The sequence below is a fragment of the Armigeres subalbatus genome, unplaced genomic scaffold, assembly GCF_024139115.2.
Source record: "Armigeres subalbatus isolate Guangzhou_Male unplaced genomic scaffold, GZ_Asu_2 Contig195, whole genome shotgun sequence".
NCBI classification, from domain to species: Eukaryota; Metazoa; Arthropoda; class Insecta; order Diptera; family Culicidae; genus Armigeres; species Armigeres subalbatus.
In genome coordinates this window covers 28792-46753 of record NW_026942781.1, presented here as the reverse complement: position 1 = coordinate 46753, position 17962 = coordinate 28792, and the positions used below count along the sequence as shown (strand labels likewise).

The 17962-nt window shown below is 40.7% G+C and overlaps 1 protein-coding gene across 1 annotated transcript in view; it reads right to left on the bottom strand.

Annotated features, from left to right (window-relative positions):
• Positions 1-15131, bottom strand: part of LOC134203546 (twitchin-like) — a 57799-nt gene extending 42668 nt beyond the window's left edge. The window contains exon 1 of the mRNA XM_062678397.1: positions 14496-15131. Within this exon, the coding sequence (XP_062534381.1) occupies positions 14496-14805 (310 nt within the window). The 5' untranslated portion in view covers positions 14806-15131. The remainder of the gene's footprint in view (positions 1-14495) is intronic.
• Between the last annotated feature and the right edge of the window lie 2831 nt (positions 15132-17962).

Below are 17962 nucleotides of genomic sequence, written 5' to 3'. Positions count from 1 at the left end.
ATTCCCTTTCTATGAGATTCACGCAATAATTTTTCCTGCCAACCCTTCATCAAATCCGTCAAATCTACAAAAAATTAGAAGCCTAAGAACAGATTTATATTTTTTTTAATTTTTTCGTCAAATTTTTGTATGGGTGCCTAACGGGGGATCAAGTGTCCCCATATCGAGCAATAACTTCAAATCCAAATATTTTAAAATTTTGATGGAATGTTGACATTTTCATCAGTACAGATCAAAAAGCATATTTATGGCTTGTTGCTGTGAAAAAACGAAAGACTTTGGTCATTGTTATGAAAAGTTGTTCAAATTTTGCGTGGCCAATAAACAAATCTTTAGGAAGGTCAAAACATACAAACCGCCCTGCAGAATAAATAAGGTTGTCAATCCAAAAAATAGCTCACCACATAAAAGTCATTTGTCTAGAGGATCTATACTAAAAAATACGCTAGAACAAAACTACTTTAGTTCTCGATAAAACAAGTCTCTCCGAGGATCAAATCTACCCACCTTCCCCTACTGAACGTGGATAGAAACATTTATTTTAAACATAACATTTTTTAAAGGATAACAAAACAAGTAACAAAATACAAAATACGTGTGTGCCTCACAGAAGTGTGTCCATGTTCCGTCCGAGACGTGGATAGGAAAAGAATAGCCAATCAAATAAAGGAAATTCCAAATTGAACAACAGTTTTGCTGATGAGACATCATCGGTGCACATCCTACCTTTAATAAATTCTATAGAATTTACTTTCAGAAAATGACTAGATAATCGTGTGGACTTCAAGAATGTTCTCTTTAATCTTCACAAAGTTTGATTCCACGATTTTCAGAATAAATATTTCCTTTCCAGGATTTATTAAAGATTTCGTGGCAGAAGCATGGCATGAATTATCGAACTAGGGACCCTCCTTAGCCTAGCGGTAAGACGCACTGCTAAAACGCAACACCGTGCTGAGAGTGGCTGGGTTCGATTGCCGGTGCCGGCTTAGGCAATTTTCGGATTGGAAATTGTCTCTATTTATTTGGGCATTAACGTATCATCGTAATAGCCTCATCATATACGAATGCAGAAACTTGGCTTAGAAACCTCGCAGTAAAAAACCGTGGACGTGCTGAATGAATACTAAGCAGCGAGGCGTCAATGTGCCAGTGGGGGATGTAATGCCAATAAGAAGCAGAAGAAAGTGATTATCGAACATATTTATAAGAGTCCAGGTAATTCATACAGATCCAGATTCAGATTCAAGCCTAGACATTTCTACTAAATCTCCAATGTCAATTCCAAGCTAATATTAAAACATCTGAAATTTTGTTTATTAGCTTTCTGAGATTTCTATGGACCGCCATGATTCATACCAAACTACCAGGAAATCTAAAGATTGTTCAAGAATCCTTTTGAATTTCTGAGGGAATTTCAATAATTTTAAATGTGTGATTTCCAACGAATGCAATAGATACTGTCCTAGAAACCTTCTTAAAATTCATCCAAACCTGTTGGATTTATAACAAAATTTACAGATTTGTATGAATTTTCATTTATAATTCGGTATAATTAAATCTGTAGCTTCTTTTACTTCACTTTATATTTCCAAATTATTCTGCTAGTCTTCGTTTTTTGTAGAACTTCAAACATTCTTTTGAACCAGCAGAAAAAATCTGGAATCGACTTGAAATTTTGTACTCCTATTTGTTATTTCACAATAGACTAGAAAATATTACAAACTTTCTGTTTTCTTGGAAAACTTTTAGACATCCTTGAGACCATTTTTGTTATTTAAAAAACTTCCTGGAGTCTTCATGGACCTTCCGATTTTCTCAAATTACTTCATTATTTACTCTCAGTAACTTTTTCTGAAAGAATTATGTCTTGGTTATCTAAGAAACGATCACCAGCTTTGTCTGATAACCTACCACCGCGTGCAGGCAACTATTTGGTATACAGCTGCCACGTTTGCAGCTATTACGTTCGAAGAACATAGGAACACTCTCCCCTACCAGCACACATGCTCCATTATGGTTACTGCAACTCATATGTGCCGGATTCTGTCACAGTAAAGTTGCTGCAAGGGCCCTCCTTAGCCGTGCGGTAAGACGAGCGGCTACAAAGCAATACCATGCTGAGGGTGGCTGGGTTCGATTCCCGGTGCCGGTCTAGGAAATTTTCGGATTGGAAATTGTCTCGACTTCCCTGGGCATAAAAGTATTATCGTGTTAGCCCCATGATATACGAATGCAAAAATGGTAACCTGGCTTAGAAACCTCGCAGTTAATAACTGTGGAAGTGCTTAATGAACACTAAGCTGCGAGGCGGCTCTGTCCCAGTGTGGGGATGTAATGCCAATAAGAAGAAGAAGAAAGTTGCTGCAACCATTAATGTCTGACTTGTGCTGCTTGGGTTCTTATTCAAGGGGACAAGGTTCTGCGCACGGTGGCCGGCGCCGGTCTTCCCGTTTTTATATCCTGCGATAGCAGCACTGTAAAAGCGAGCACCCATACATTACGAGACCCAGAGCAACCTCGCAGATATGCGCTTGCAGTTCTGCCAGCCGGTACATAATACTATGGTCTATACTTCCTCTGGCTACCACGAAAACATGGAACAAAGGAGTCGTTAGCCATGACTAGAAAAATCAATAAAACCGCTTTGAGGTTGATCAAAGATAACTATCACTGACTGTTGGAGTTGCCTGGCTAACCTTCACGACAACCAAATTATCTCCACACTGCTTACCGGGTACACTCTAGCCTCCCATAGCTTCGAAACCCTAGCAGCACACATGTCTCACATAGGTTACTGCAACGGATATGCGACTAGATTTGGTCACAATCAAGTTGCTGCAACCATTTTAGTAAGACTTGCGCTGCTCGGGAAATGGTCTTTATATACCATATGTGAGGTCTCTTAAGTTTTCTACACTGTTAAGCACTTCTCCTTTTTAAACTGTTTCTGAACACCCTACTCAGGACTGTAAGTCTCACTCAAATAGGGAGGTTTATTTATCAACTATCAACTCTACATGTATATAAAATAAATCAGGTTGGGCGCCCTATATTTGTCCAACTACTTAGCTTTAACAGCTAATTATAATCGTGAGCAAGACGTCAAATAGATACAGATCCTGATTTCATCACCCTTCGAATTCAATGAAATTGGTTAGTTTGTTTTTTAGAAGTAATCGAATAAATGTTTAGGTTGCCAAGCGTCAGTCCCGAAAATTCTGAAAAGTTATTCCCACCTTAAATTAAGTATCTGTACATTCCAATAATCATGGGTAGGATGTAATGAACTGATATGCTATTTACATATATTTATATATATATATATATATATATATATATATATATACAGGGGTTAGGCAAAATGATTGAGATAGGCAAAATTTGGCCCAAATTCAAATCCTTATAACTTTTTGAAAAGTTGATGAAATTGGACAAAACCGGAAGCATTCGACGGCAAATTTAGTCAAGATTTAGGAACATGTGCGGTCACGAATACTGGCCACCGGACACCGGAGATGTTCCGGATTTTCGGAGGCCATGTCAAAAACACATTTTTTCTGCCGCTCGTATTTTTGTGTGGTTTGAAGTTACATCGATGAACATTATTTTCCTAGAAACTAGATCTTATTGAAAATTGAATGCGGGCTGTTGCGCTAAGATCCGTTGAAAAACATCCGAGATATGGCCATTTCAGTAAACCTGGTTCCGGATACTATGGTCAATTATGTGTATCCTTCCAATCACGTATATATTATCCGGTACCATATCAATATTGGTATCAAACTTCAAGATTTATCATGGAGATGCTTCAGGAAGCATATGCAGGACGATCAGTTGCCACTCTGTAGTAGGTTCCAGGTGCCCCGGGGGAAGTGGCCAATTTGAAAAACGTTCAGAACCCTATCAATATGGGTATCAAACTTCAAGATTTTTCATGAAGATGCTTTAGGAAGCATATTCAAGATGGTCAGTTCCTCTGACCGCTCTGTAGTAGATTCCAGGTGCCCCGGGGGAAGTGGCCAATTTGAAAAACGTTCAGAACCCTATCAATGTGGGTATCAAACTTCAAGATTTTTCATGAAGATGCTTCAGGAAGCATATTCAGGATGGTCAGTTCCTCTGACCGCTCTGTAGTAGATTCCAGGTGCCCCGGGGGAAGTGGCCAATTTGAAAAACGTTCAGAACCCTATCAATGTGGGTATCAATCTTCAAGATTTTTCATGAAGATGCTTCAGGAAGCATATTCAGGACGATCAGTTGCCCTGACCACTCTGTAGTAGGTTCAAGGTGCCCCGGGGGAAGTGGCCAATTTGAAAAACGTTCAGAACCCTATCAATATGGGTATCAAACTTCAAGATTTTTCATGGAGATGCTTCAGAAAGCATATTCAGGACGATCAGTTTCCCTGACCATTCTGTAGTAGGTTCAAGGTGCCCCGGGGGAAGTGGCCAATTTGAAAAACATTCAGAACCCTATCAATATGGGTACCAAACTTCAAGATTTTTCGAGGTGATACCTTTAAATGCATTTTAGAACCAGCAGCTGTCATGACCACTCTGTAGTAGGTTCCAGGTGTCCTGTTGCCAGGTGTCCAATTTGCAAAATGTTCGAAACCATATCAAAATGAGCATCAAAGTTCAAGGTTTTTCATGGAGATGCTTTTGGACTCTCCTGTCGAATAGAGTTCGCCGCAGCACGAAGTTGACCATCTACAAAACGCTCATTAGACTGGTCTGCCTCTATGGCCACGAAAGTTGGATGTTGCTGGCGAAGGACCAACGCGCCCTTGGAGTTTCCGAATGGAAGGTGTTGCGGACCATCTATGGTGGGGTGCAGATGGAAGACAATGGAGGTGGTGGTGGAGGTCAATGAACCACGAGTTGTAACTGTTAGGAGAACTACCCACACGGTACAATTTTGGCGGTTACGATGGGCCGGGCATGTAGCCAGAATGTCAGACGATAACCCGATTGAGATGATGCTTCGATAATAATCCGAGCGGTACAAGAAGAAGGGGCGTTCAGCGGTCACGGTGGATCGACCAAGTGGAACGCGACCTGCGGATCTTTCGCAAAAATGAAAAACAGACGTCATATTCAGGATTTGTCATCATATCAAGCATCTCCATGAAAAATCTTGAAGTTTGATACCCATATTGAAAGGGTTCTGAACGTTTTTCAAATTGGCCACTTCTCCCGGGGCACCTGGAAACTACTACAGAGTGGTCAGAGGAACTGACCATCCTTAATATGCTTCCTGAAGCATCTTCATGCAAAATCTTGAAGTTTGATACCCATATTGGTGGGGTTCTGAATGTTTTGCAAATTGATAGGGTTCTGAACGTTTTTCAAATTGGCCACTTCCCCCGGGGCACCTGGAACCTACTACAGAGTGGTCAGAGGAACTGACCATCCTGAATATGCTTCCTGGAGCATCTTCATGAAAAATCTTGAAGTTTGATACCCATATTGATAGGGTTCTGAACGTTTTTCAAATTGGCCACTTCCCCCGGGGCACCTGGAACCTACTACAGAGTGGTCAGGGCAACTGATCGTCCTGCATATGCTTCCTGAAGCATCTCCATGAAAAATCTTGAAGTTTGATACCCATATTGATAGGGTTCTGAACGTTTTTCAAATTGGCCACTTCCCCCGGGGCACCTGGAACCTACTACAGAGTGGTCAGAGGAACTGACCATCCTGAATATGCTTCCTGAAGCATCTTCATGAAAAATCTTGAAGTTTGATACCCATATTGATAGGGTTCTGAACGTTTTTCAAATTGGCCACTTCCCCCGGGGCACCTGGAACCTACTACAGAGTGGTCAGGGCAACTGATCGTCCTGCATATGCTTCCTGAAGCATCTCCATGATAAATCTTGAAGTTTGATACCAATATTGATATGGTACCGGATAATATATACGTGATTGGAAGGATACACATAATTGACCATAGTATCCGGAACCAGCTTTACTGAAATGGCCATATCTCGGATGTTTTTCAACGGATCTTAGCGCAACAGCCCGCATTCAGCCCATTTTCAATAAGATCTAGTTTCTAGGAAAATAATGTTCATCGATGTAACTTCAAACCACACAAAAATACGAGCGGCAGAAAAATGTGTTTTTGACATGGCCTCGGAAAATCCGGAACATCTCCGGTGTCCGGTGGCCAGTATTCGTGACCGCACATGTTCCTAAATCTTGATTAAATTTGCCGTCAAATGCTTCCGGTTTTGTCCAATTTCATTAATTTTCAAAAAGTTATAAGGATTTGAATTTGGGCCAAATTTTGCCTATCTCAATCATTTTGCCTAACCCTGTATATATATATATATATATATATATATATATATATATATATATATATATATATATATATATCTATATATATATATATATATATATATATATATATATATATATATATATATATATATATATATATATATATATATATATATATATATATATATATATATATATATATATATAGGGGTGATTCCCAGTGCCGAACACATAAGCCATTTCACGAAATTCAATTATCCGGATTATATTTAGCTGTATACCATATACACAAAATATTATCATTGATGATTCATACAAACTATATTTGATCATTTGAACAAGTTTTTCCACGATGTATTTTGATGATGGATTTTGGTGAAAGCTTTCACGGTTCAGAAAAGTGTCCACGAGTCCCGGAAAATATTGTATCATGTTAAAATATGACCAAGTTCCTATTAAATGCGTTAAGACATCATTTAGAATAGTAATATTTCTCACTTGTTTCAAGTTGTAGATATTAACAGGTGTTGGTAGAGCTTATTTGACTCTCCAGCTCAATTTCTTACACCCTACTCAAAATTCCCTCCATATTCAATGACATCTTCAATTTTTGTTTCTGCTTATTTCTTTGGCTTTCTGATACCTCAGCAAAAAAAACTATTGAATTGAAAACTGGTGCAAAGAATGGCTATTTGATCACATGAAAAACTCACTGTCCGGACCCGGGGACAGCTACCGGATACAGAAATTGATTTTGCACCATAGATACATTATATATCTAACACATAAATGATCGCTATTTGAAGTATGACGCACATTGTCCATCTCGACATAATCAGAATGCATTCGATTGATTTTAATATTGTTGATTCAAACCTTCTTAAATAAGGACATTTTTTGACATTTTTGTTCAAATGCAAATTTTGTACAAAGTTTACAACATGACTTCCTGATATTCCATGCAGTTAAAGGACGTTTCAATAGCTTTCTTTTGTACTACATAAGATGATGGAGGGATCCCTGCAAGTACCGTTTTTAGAAGTGTCCGGTATTGGGAGGTGTCCGGCGCTGGGGGATCTCCCCCTATACAAAAAATCATAGAAGTACGTCTATAAAAAATCATGTGTAGGACAATGCTTTGACTGTCGCACCCAGATAATTGCATGCGTCGGACATATCCTACTTGTCCAATCCACTACCAGCGCCACTGCTGCCTTGTAAATGTATTCATATATTTGTTTGGGAGGCACTCTGTGTTCGTAATCGCTACTGTGCCGTGATCTAATGTGGTATTCTGCTGTACAGGATCCACAAAGAATCTATTTTCAGATATCCATAATTAGTTATTGTTGTCGTTGCCGGTTCATCCTGTCGTGAGTCCATTGCGTCCGGTGGTCCATGTCGAGTATCCAATGATCGTTGCATTGTTCGGTTGCCATTTTAATCCGGGTAACGTTGGTGGAATGCCTCCGAGAAGAACAAGTTGTCAGTCGTCATCAGGCAGCCGTGACGGTAAGGCGCGTACCCCAAACGCGACAGTATGGACTGCGGATCCAGCGACTGACGAGGGTTTGGTGAAGGGGCTGTGAATCGAACCCATGACCATTCGCTTTTAAGGCGAACGTGTAGACAACTACGCTACTGGACCCCCTCCCTTGCCTTGTAAACGTAAAAGCTGTAAAATCTCTTCAAAAGCATTCTTTCAATAAAATTTTATCGTAAAAAGTCCAAAAATACATTGGCGATAAAACGATGAATTTCTGAAAAACATCCAGTTGGAGTTCCAATCAAATCCCGTGAAAAATCCAAATAAGTGTCCACGGATATGATAAAAAAAAAAATGCCGTGAAAATTCCAAAGAATTTTTAGTTTAAATTTAATGGGATTTTTCAGGCTAGATTTTGTTCTGGGTCACATCCAGACGTTGATCAACGTGAAAGGTAATATTACCATGGTTGTCAAGCTTCAAAAGCCCACAGGAAACCACAGCTCAGCCCGCCTCGTTGATGGTGGTCGGTTTCCAGGTTTCCAGCAGAAAAAAGCCTTAGGCAGAAGTATCACTTCAATCTAATCCTGTTCGGACAGTCATTTCATCCAAACTTAACCGTTGATTCTTGGGAAGAACATCAATCAACCCCTAGAACTGTACGTGTGTTGAAACAGTCATCACTCCAAATACAACTGCCGTACTCGTCATAAGCAACACTGCTTCCTTTGGCATGATTCCAGCAATTCAATCTTGCTCAACATTTGCTTGCTTTTGAACATATTCTTTTTTTTTCGAAAAATAAAATTTCTTCTAAAAAATTTGGTCTCTAGGAGGGGGTTTATGTCCAAAACCACCCTGTGGCTACGCCACTGCCTTATTCTGTTATTGATACCATACTCTGTTACGAACTAGCCTCACATAAGAGGTAAAATACCTAAAAATTATACCAAAAGTTAATATGTAAAATATTTTAGGCATACCATGCTCAGGTATTTGTATACCAAACGAATACTAATTTGTGATGCTGGTATTACCTCTTATGCATGGCTAGTTCATAGTAATTTCTGTTTTCGAGGTCGCCGCTCCTGCTCGAGCAAAAATAACTTCTCATCACTCTAATGAAAAAAGTGATTTATGTTTTGATGGTTTTCCGCTTTTGTGTACACATTTGTACACCTTACTTATATATAAAGACTGACAGACATTTCATCGAGCTGAGGATCTTGTTCTTGATATTTGACACTTTGAGAAACAGCCTTTGCAAAGGTGCTGAACAGTTTTATGCATGGTTTTTAGCTTGTCTAAGGTGGACAAGTACTATTGCATTTTTTCCTTCTAACAGAACAAAGAGTTCTTTCAAGTTAAAAAAATCATACTAAAGAGGGTGTTCCTAATACCTTTTTCGAATAGCTTAGGGCCGATGTTCACGTAGCATTTTTTAAGCTGCGTGCATGCCACGTTCCACGCAAGGTATAGGTACCCAACATCAAATGTAGTCTTGCACACGTATACTGTGCATTACTCCAAGTCATGCTGAGTACCTGGCGTAGACGCAGCGCGGCGTGCGCGCAGCTTGAAAAACCGAAACGTGGACATCGGTCCTTATAAGTGTTATTTCTATCTCATACGTCTCCAGGAATAGGCTTGCCGACCCGAGCAGGAGCGACGACCATATCTGTCCACTGCTGCCGGCGAACGGGGATCTCTGTGAGATGAACAACGTTTCGGAATCAGCTACAATGGGGTCGTACACTTATTACGTAAGCACTTATGGGGAGAGGGGGTCTTTCATTTTCTTACATTCCTTATAAATAAAAAATGAAGTGTATCCGAACCACTCATCACTCCAGCTCCTTAAGAAAGTGAAGGCTTCGCCGAAATCCCCCCTACTACCGCATTTTCATATTTGATTCCAGCACCGTGCATCAGTATCTACGTGACGCTGCAACCCACTAAACAACATTCGTGTGTCCAAGATCAAGACCACCGCAAGCGTAGACAACCGAAGGCACATAGCTGGATCTAAAAATCTCGGCGATATTTCGGGCGGCCTCAACCCAATGGACATCATCAACTATTCCTGTTGGTGGCCCAAAACCGTTATCGACCTGAAGAACACACAGCCTGATAATTGAAGGCATTCCACTTAAAAGCTCTAAATAATTTTCTATTCGTATGGAGATCTATTTTCTCTTTATTACCGCTACAACGTGTAGTTGCATTGTGCGGCCGCAACATCCAACAATTGATCTCCTCTGAATCATTTCCTCTTTCATTTGCCATCGATTCGCCATCTCTCGAACCCACACCTGAACACGTCGAACACCAGAACTAGTCATTTGACACAAAAAGGAATCGTTTAGCGGAATAGGTCATTTGACCAAGTAGGTCATTTGGCTGAAGATGCCGTTTATCCAAAATGGTGGTTTGTCGGAAAGGGCCATTCAGACTGAAGTGTTATTTGCTCCAAAATGTCGTTTGGCAGAAAGGGCCGTTTGGCCGAAAATGTTATTTGGCTGAACGGTCGTTTGACCGAACAAAAGTGAATCTGACAATGTGAAGTTATTAATGATAACTAAGAAGTGAAAAGTATGAAAAATTAGAAGTAAGAAATTAGAAATGAAAAGTCGAAATTAGGAAAAGAGACATAAAATGAAGCGTCCTGTTTCTCATTCCTTTTTACACGCTTCTTATTTGTCGCAGCTCACATCGCACACCTCACTAAAAAGTGAGATGCCGAGAAGCGAAAAAATAGTAGTAAGGACTGTTCAGTTTATAAAGAGGACACATTGTATTGTCGGGGGAAGGGTCGTTTGGCCGAAACCCATTCGGCCGGAAGCAATTTGGCCGAAAGTTGTTTGGCCGAATATACCATTTGGCCGAACAGACGATTAGGCCGAAAGTCATTTGGCCGAAATGGTCGTTTGGCTGAAAGGGTCATTTGGCCGAAAAAGTCATTTATCCGAAAGGGTCGTTTGGCCGAAAGGGTCGTTTGAGCGAAAGGGTCATTTGGCTGAAAGGTTCATTAGGCCGAAATGGCCGTTTAGTCGAAAGGGTCATTTTGCCGAAAGGGTCGTTAGCCCGAAAGTGTCATTTGGCCGAAAGGGTCATTCGGCCGAAAGGGTCATTTGCTCGAAAGGGTCGTTTGACGAAAGGGTCATAAGGCCGAAAGAGTCATTTGGCCGTCGTATTTGGCCGAATAGGTCATTTGAAAAGTGAGAAACTAGGAGTAAGAAGAGAGACGTCTCAATTCTCATTCCTCATCTTTCTCTTCTCACTGTTACAAATGAAGAGCGCGAAGTGGGTAGGGAGACGTCTCCCTACTCATTCCGCACTTCTCACTTTTTACAGCGAGAAGAGAAAAATTAAGAGTGAGAAGTGAGACGTCTCTCTTCTCATTCCTAATTTCTCACTTTTCAAATGACCCTTTCGGCCAAATGACCCTTTCGGCCAAATGACCCTTTCGGCCTAATGACCCTTTCGGCCATTACGAGAAGGCGACCTCCATCAAAATTGGCCAATCGGTCTGTTTTATATCGTCATGTAAAACTGTCCTCTCAATAAACTGAACAGTCCTTCATAAGAGAGGAGTTGTCTCACTTCTTATTTTTCACTACTTTTTTTCTTACTCCGTATTTCTTACTTCACACTTTTCACCGTGATAAATTAAGAATGAGAAGCGAGATGTCTCACTTATCACTACCTATTGATCACTTCCCATTTCATACTTATCACTCTCCACGGTAAAAAGTGAAGAATAAGAAGTGTAAAATAAGTAGCAAAAAGTGTGACATCTCACTTCCTCTTCCTCATTTATCATTTCTTGTGTCTTATATCTCTAATATCTATTATCACACATCGCGATGAGAAGACGTTTTAATTCTCATTTTTTATTCCTCAGAATTAATATTATTGGCGTGTACCGGTCCGAAAATAGACGGCATCGACTTTTGCCATAGTTTTTTTAGTTTAATTTTTTTACGGGAAATATTTCCGAGAACTGTTTTGTGACATACGCCAGAGAAAGCTTAGGACCATAAAATCCCCTTGGTTAAACATATCTTTCGATCTAACGGGTGACATTTGTTGAATGAATAATATTGCCACAAATGTCGACCAAATGACATTTTTGTCTAAAAGACCTTTTCTGCCAAATGCCAAACGACGATTAAGGACAAACGGCATTTTCGGTCGAACGATATATTCGGCCGTATGCCGACTACGACCGGTAAAACAACTTTCGGTGAAACGGCTCTTTCCGTCGTTTGACCAAAAGTCTTTCGGCGGAAAGCCATTTCGAATGACATTTGACCAAATAACACATTAGGCCAAAAGTCATCGGGGTCTCCAGTAGCCTTGCGAGCAAAAGCATAAGTTTTCTAATTCGGAGATGGCGAGTTCGATTCTTGGTCTGGTCTAGTATGTTTTCGCGTTGGAAACTTTCTCGACGTCCTAGGCATAATGTTTCCATTGTTCTTACCGCACAAATACATACTCATGCAATGGCGGGCATAAAATTAAAAGCAGGCCAAATTTCAGTTAGAATGTAGATCCGAGTCATCAATCCGAATTTCATTTGGCTGAAACGGTTAATACGTCGAAAACGGTTTGGCTGAATATGTCATTTTTCTGAAAGAAAAATATGATCGAACTGGCAATTTCGCCGGAAAATCGTTTGTCCTAAGATTCAGGTCAAAAACGCCGTTCGGTTTTAATGGTTATTTGGCCGAAAATTTCGTTTCATCGTACAGGTCATTTGGCAGAAAGAATCGTTTGGCCGAATAGATCATTTGGCTGAAAATGCTGTATGACCGAGATGGTCGTTTGGTAGAAAGGGTTATTTGGCCGAGAATATCATTTATTGTGGACCCGTGCGATCCTTTGGTCTTTCTGTTGAACGGCGATTTCAGCCAAACGATTTTTTTCGGATAATGATTAGTTTATCCAAACGACCGTATGTCCATTTCGAACAAATGATATTTTCGGCAAAATTTCTCTTTCTGCCCCGTTACAGCCAAAAGGGGAAACGACATTTTGGTTGTACCCGCCCAAGCAGGAGACATTAAATCAATAATACCTCATTCTAGGCGCCCTCCTTAGTCGTGCGGTAAGACGTGCGGCTATAAAGCAAGACCATGCTGAGGGTGGCATGAGTACATGATAGGAAGAGGTTCAAGAGACGACAATGTGAGCCACCCACCGCGAGTTTGCATCGGTGGTGACGAAATCGAGGTGGAAGAAGAATTTGTGTACTTGGGCTCACTGGTGACTGCCAAGAATGACACCAGCAGAGAAATTCGGAGACGCATAGTGGCTGGAAATCGTACGTACTTTGGACTCTGCAAGACGCTCCGATCGAATAGAGTTCGCCGCCGTACCAAACTGACAATCTACAAAACTCTCATAAGACCGGTAGTCTTCTACGGACACGAGACCTGGATGATGCTCGTGGAGGACCGGGAGTTTTCGAAAAGAAAGTGCTGCGTACCATCTATGGTGGGGTACGTGGAAGAGACGAATGAATCACGAGTTGCATCAGCTGTTGGGAGAACCATCCATCCTTCACACCGCGAAAATCGGACAACTGCAGTGGGCCGGGCACGTAGCCAGTATGTCGGACAGTAACCTGGTGAAAATAGTTCTCGACAACGATCCGACGGGCACAAGAAGGCGAGGTGCACAGCGGGTAAGGTGGATCGATCAAGTAGAAGATGACTTGCGGACCCTCCGTAGACTGCGTGGTTGGCGACGTGTAGCCAAGGACCGAGCCGAATGGAGAAGACTCTTATATACCGCACAGGCCACTTCGGCCTTAGTCTGAATAAATAAATTATAATGCTGAGGGTGGCTGGGTTCGATTCCCGGTGCCGGTCTAGTCTATTTTCGGATTGGATATTGTTTGGACTGGGCATAAAAGTATCATCGTGTTAGCCTCATGATACACGAATGCAAAAATGGTAAACTGGCTTAGAAACCTCGCAGTTAATAACTGTGGAAGTGTTTAATGAACACTAAGCTGCGAGGCGGCTCTGCCCCAGTGTGGGGAGGTAATGACAATAAGAAGAAGAAGACAGGGTAACGGTACCAATAGTGGAGGTATTAGTAGATCCACATTTTTTTTTTAAATCGATAATTATGGAAACTTTACAACTTTAATATCTTAGCTAATAGATAAACTAATAAATTTGCTAACAAAAATGAGATTGATGTTATTTAATTTCAATAACTATCAAATATTGCTTGCACCACTAATAGGTACACTGTTCCTTTAGTGGTGGTAAAAATTAATTTTAGTTCCCATGCTGGTGCTATCAATTGATTTCTTATGAGACTCGCAAGGGAGTCAATTTCACTCAATGGTTTTTCAAGCGAAATCTTAGAATAACTTGCATTTAAGAGGATATTTAAAGCACGACGCATCAACTGAAATCATCGTAAAGTGTATAATTGTGATAAATACCATTTATTCCTCACTACCTCTACTGTTGGTGCTACCTCCACTAAGGGTACGGTTACCCTAAGTGAAGGAGAATTCAACGTGAGAATAGGTAGGTGTGATGACGCACAAACACTTAGCTTTAGACTTACTTGTCCGTTTAATGAAAAATAATGCTTTATGGGTACAAAGGATATTATACTTATTCAACGTGGACATTTCCACATGATTGACAACACGCACAACACAAAACAAGAATACCAAATTGCAGACTACTTACGACTGAAGTTCAGGTTGATCGACGCCGACACCTCGCCCATCCGGTTCTTCGCCTTGACCTTGTACAGACCGGCATCCGTATCGATCACATCGTCCAGCTCTAGCACCACAAAGTACTTGTTCTCGCCGAACGACTGGATCTTAAACTTGGTGCGGGCATTCTGTGACAGGAGCTCTTCACTACGGTACCACTCGATCGCCGGTTTGGGCTTCGCGATCAACTGACACTCGAACACTAACCGATTGCCGTCGTCCTCCTGGCGCAGCTGAGGCTTCTGCGTGAAGCTCGGTGCGAAATCATGGTCCGCCATGATTTACGCCGTTTTAGGAACGAATTCACTTGCTGCTCTGAATTTTGCTATCTTTTTGCTTCACTTCCGAACACGACCAACGAAATGCGGTAGTACAAACATTTACACACTGACTTCCGGTGATGCTTGGATAATTTTACCCTCGCGAGTGGGACTTTTATCTTCCTGATGGGGGCGTTGATCCCCTTTGATGCACTGCACTGCTTCGATACACTGTAACTTTTTTCTGAATATTTATTTACTTTGATCTAAGTCCACTTTTTGTTTGTGTAATCTTGTACCTAATAGCTATATTCGTTGATTTGCGTTGATTCAAATGCTGCGGTTCCACTCTGTGTTTGGAGAGATCGAGAAAAAAGACATCAGAAAATAAGCAATTAATTTATGACTTCCGGTTAAATTCATGTGTTTCATATTTCAATTCGCACGTGGTGGATGAAAATCGGTTTTGCTGGTGCAGGATGAGAGCTCGGCATAGTTTTCATGGCTGGAAATAAGTTTTGATTACCGGATGTCTTTTATTTGCCTTTTATTAAAAATCATAACTTCTGTTAAGATCGCCATAACGCCCACGAAAAATAAATAACATTGGAAAGCCACTATATAGAAGAAATCGCTAAATGTCTCTTATTCCAGAAAAAGATTCAATTTCATTGAGTAAATTTTCATAAGCCATAATTCTTCCCTTGATATTATTTTTCAATTTTAGAGATTATGTAGGACCAACGATTCATCATATCACATCACTCAAATTGCCTTGTAGTTCATTACCAAAAACCCACATCTTCCTATACTATTTATCACCCACTACCAACCAATCTTAGTCTCGCGTGACCATTTCACTAGTCATTACACCACCTACTAGTAGAGCAGCTACTTGAGTCACAAACGCTCATCAAAGATTTGTCACCACTCACCGACATTTTCCCGGCTTCATCTGCTAATGGTTCGGACTCTCTTTGCCGGTTCATTAGATTTGCCTGCCTTACCGAATTATCAAGGCTCATCGATGAAGCAATCCACTTACGTGCTGTAATGGTAATCGGCGCCGTTGAAAGGATTTTTCTTAGCCCCCGCTTTCGTCAAACCGCACATTTTTTTTTCGTATATACTATTTTTGGGCGCCACACCGAGCCACTCCAGTCTACCGCGCATTTTTAAACCGTATATGTAGTGAGGTGTGGAATTTTATGCATTATTTTTTCCCAGTCTTGGGATAAATTTAGCAGTATGAGTCGTGAAACCGGGTATGCCTTTGCTTGCTAAGGAAAAGTTCTGGCAGTCAGTCACGGTCGTTTGACGTACATGCAGGTTCAGTTGAGGTGCCAATCATCGTCATCGTTTTCGTCCCGTCTCCCAAAGTGGGCAATTCGGGATCGAGAGGGAGGAAAAGCGAGACGATATTGTCTGTGTTTTGAGACTATCGAGAGAAAAAAAGAAGTCTATTTTAGGAACTCAGATTCATCGCTTAGTCAGGTGCCCATAATCCTGACTGAAATCCGGTGGGCGAGCAAGTGTAAACAAATCTGTTCGGCTTTCTCGCTGAATGGTTGGCGATCGCTCTGACTAGGTTGAAGTTGGCGGATGCAGTTAAGTTGAAATGTTTTCCTTACTTGTGCGGATTGTGCTATTTTTGAAGTCTTGTCGGCGAAGAATATGTGGAATGATCACTTTCATATGGTTTCCGACACCTTCGTGGAGTATTAGATTTATGAACATGATAAGCTTAGCTTTCACAATGAAGATTTCAAATGGAATTTGAGAAAATAATTGAAAGTCTGGTTCGACCTTTTGTCATTTCGCCCTTTTGTTTTTCGACCTTTTGTCCTTTCGACCTTTTGTCATAGATTCGCCTTACCAAAGGTGGTTCGAATGGTTTCAAACGTGTAACATGCTGTTTGTAGTCCTTAGAATAAAATGTGATCACAACATGTGTTCTGCGTTATCCAAGAAATCTTTCGAGTAAGGCCCTAGGATCTACCTACACTTGTTAGAACATAATGTTACTTTACCATTTCTTGGACGAATCAGAAAATATTCCCTAAACACATCCTGTTCCAAGTACTGGTAGATCTTCAGTTACAAGTGTAAATTTTGAACTCTTGGACATCATGGATTTCTTGAACAACCTTGAACATTAAAGTATCATTAAAGTTACTTTTCAGGTTCAGAGACACAATATAGGTTTCATTTTCGTTCCTTTGTTGATGCATCGCAAATGACTTCTTGGATAATTATGGGTTGTTGCATGTCAGAAACAAAACAAATAAGTTGCAGAAAAAAATATTTGGTTAAATTCTGTTTGCCAAAAGATTTATGATCGGTGGCAAAACACTTTGTGCTCTACTGAGCAGCATTTTATATTTAGCAGTCCCTTGCATGTTCCCTAAAAGGCATGGTTTGCAGAAATCGCTCTCAGTAGATAACGAACAGCGATAATAGAAAGGCAAAAACTGTTCCGAATCATAACAAGCCATGATAACAAATTTATCAAACTTATATACAAGTGCGAAAAAACAGAAGCAGATAGGCAGCACTCACAGAGAAGTGATTATTCTCGCTTTGCTTTCGTTAATTTTGTGTTGGAGACCGCCCAGCTGTGTAGAACAAGCTGAAATGCATCAGAGTGGGCATCAGAACCAGTGTTCCCCGCGTTTGGAGCTTTTGAAAAGAAATTTATAATGAGGTATAGCCTCCCGAATCAGTTCCTTATCATGGCAGCTTGAGAAAAAAAGTCGCTCGCGGTATGCTGTGTATCGTATATGTATAGAGAGATGATAAGCGAGAGACTTTTTCATTCTCTTTTGGATTCAATCCCTGCTAAAAGGCTGTGTGAATACAGGTGTGCGCCGCCGCTGGCAGTTTTTTGTACGCCGCCGACATTTTTGCATCGCAGCTGATCTATAATTCTCGGGTACTTATTCAAAAGGACGTATGTGATTTTGTAAACAAAGAATCAAACGTCGATTTGTCCTATCTGATGGAACTCCCACGCAAACCAACACTACCAACAGGTAGCCAAAGGCTTCCCCTATCTGTCTGTGGTGATAGTTTGCGTGGAAGTGCTATCAGATTGGACAAATCGACGTTTGAATCTTTGTTTACAAAATCACATACGTCCTTTTGAATAAGTACCCGAGAATTGTTCACGCAAGTC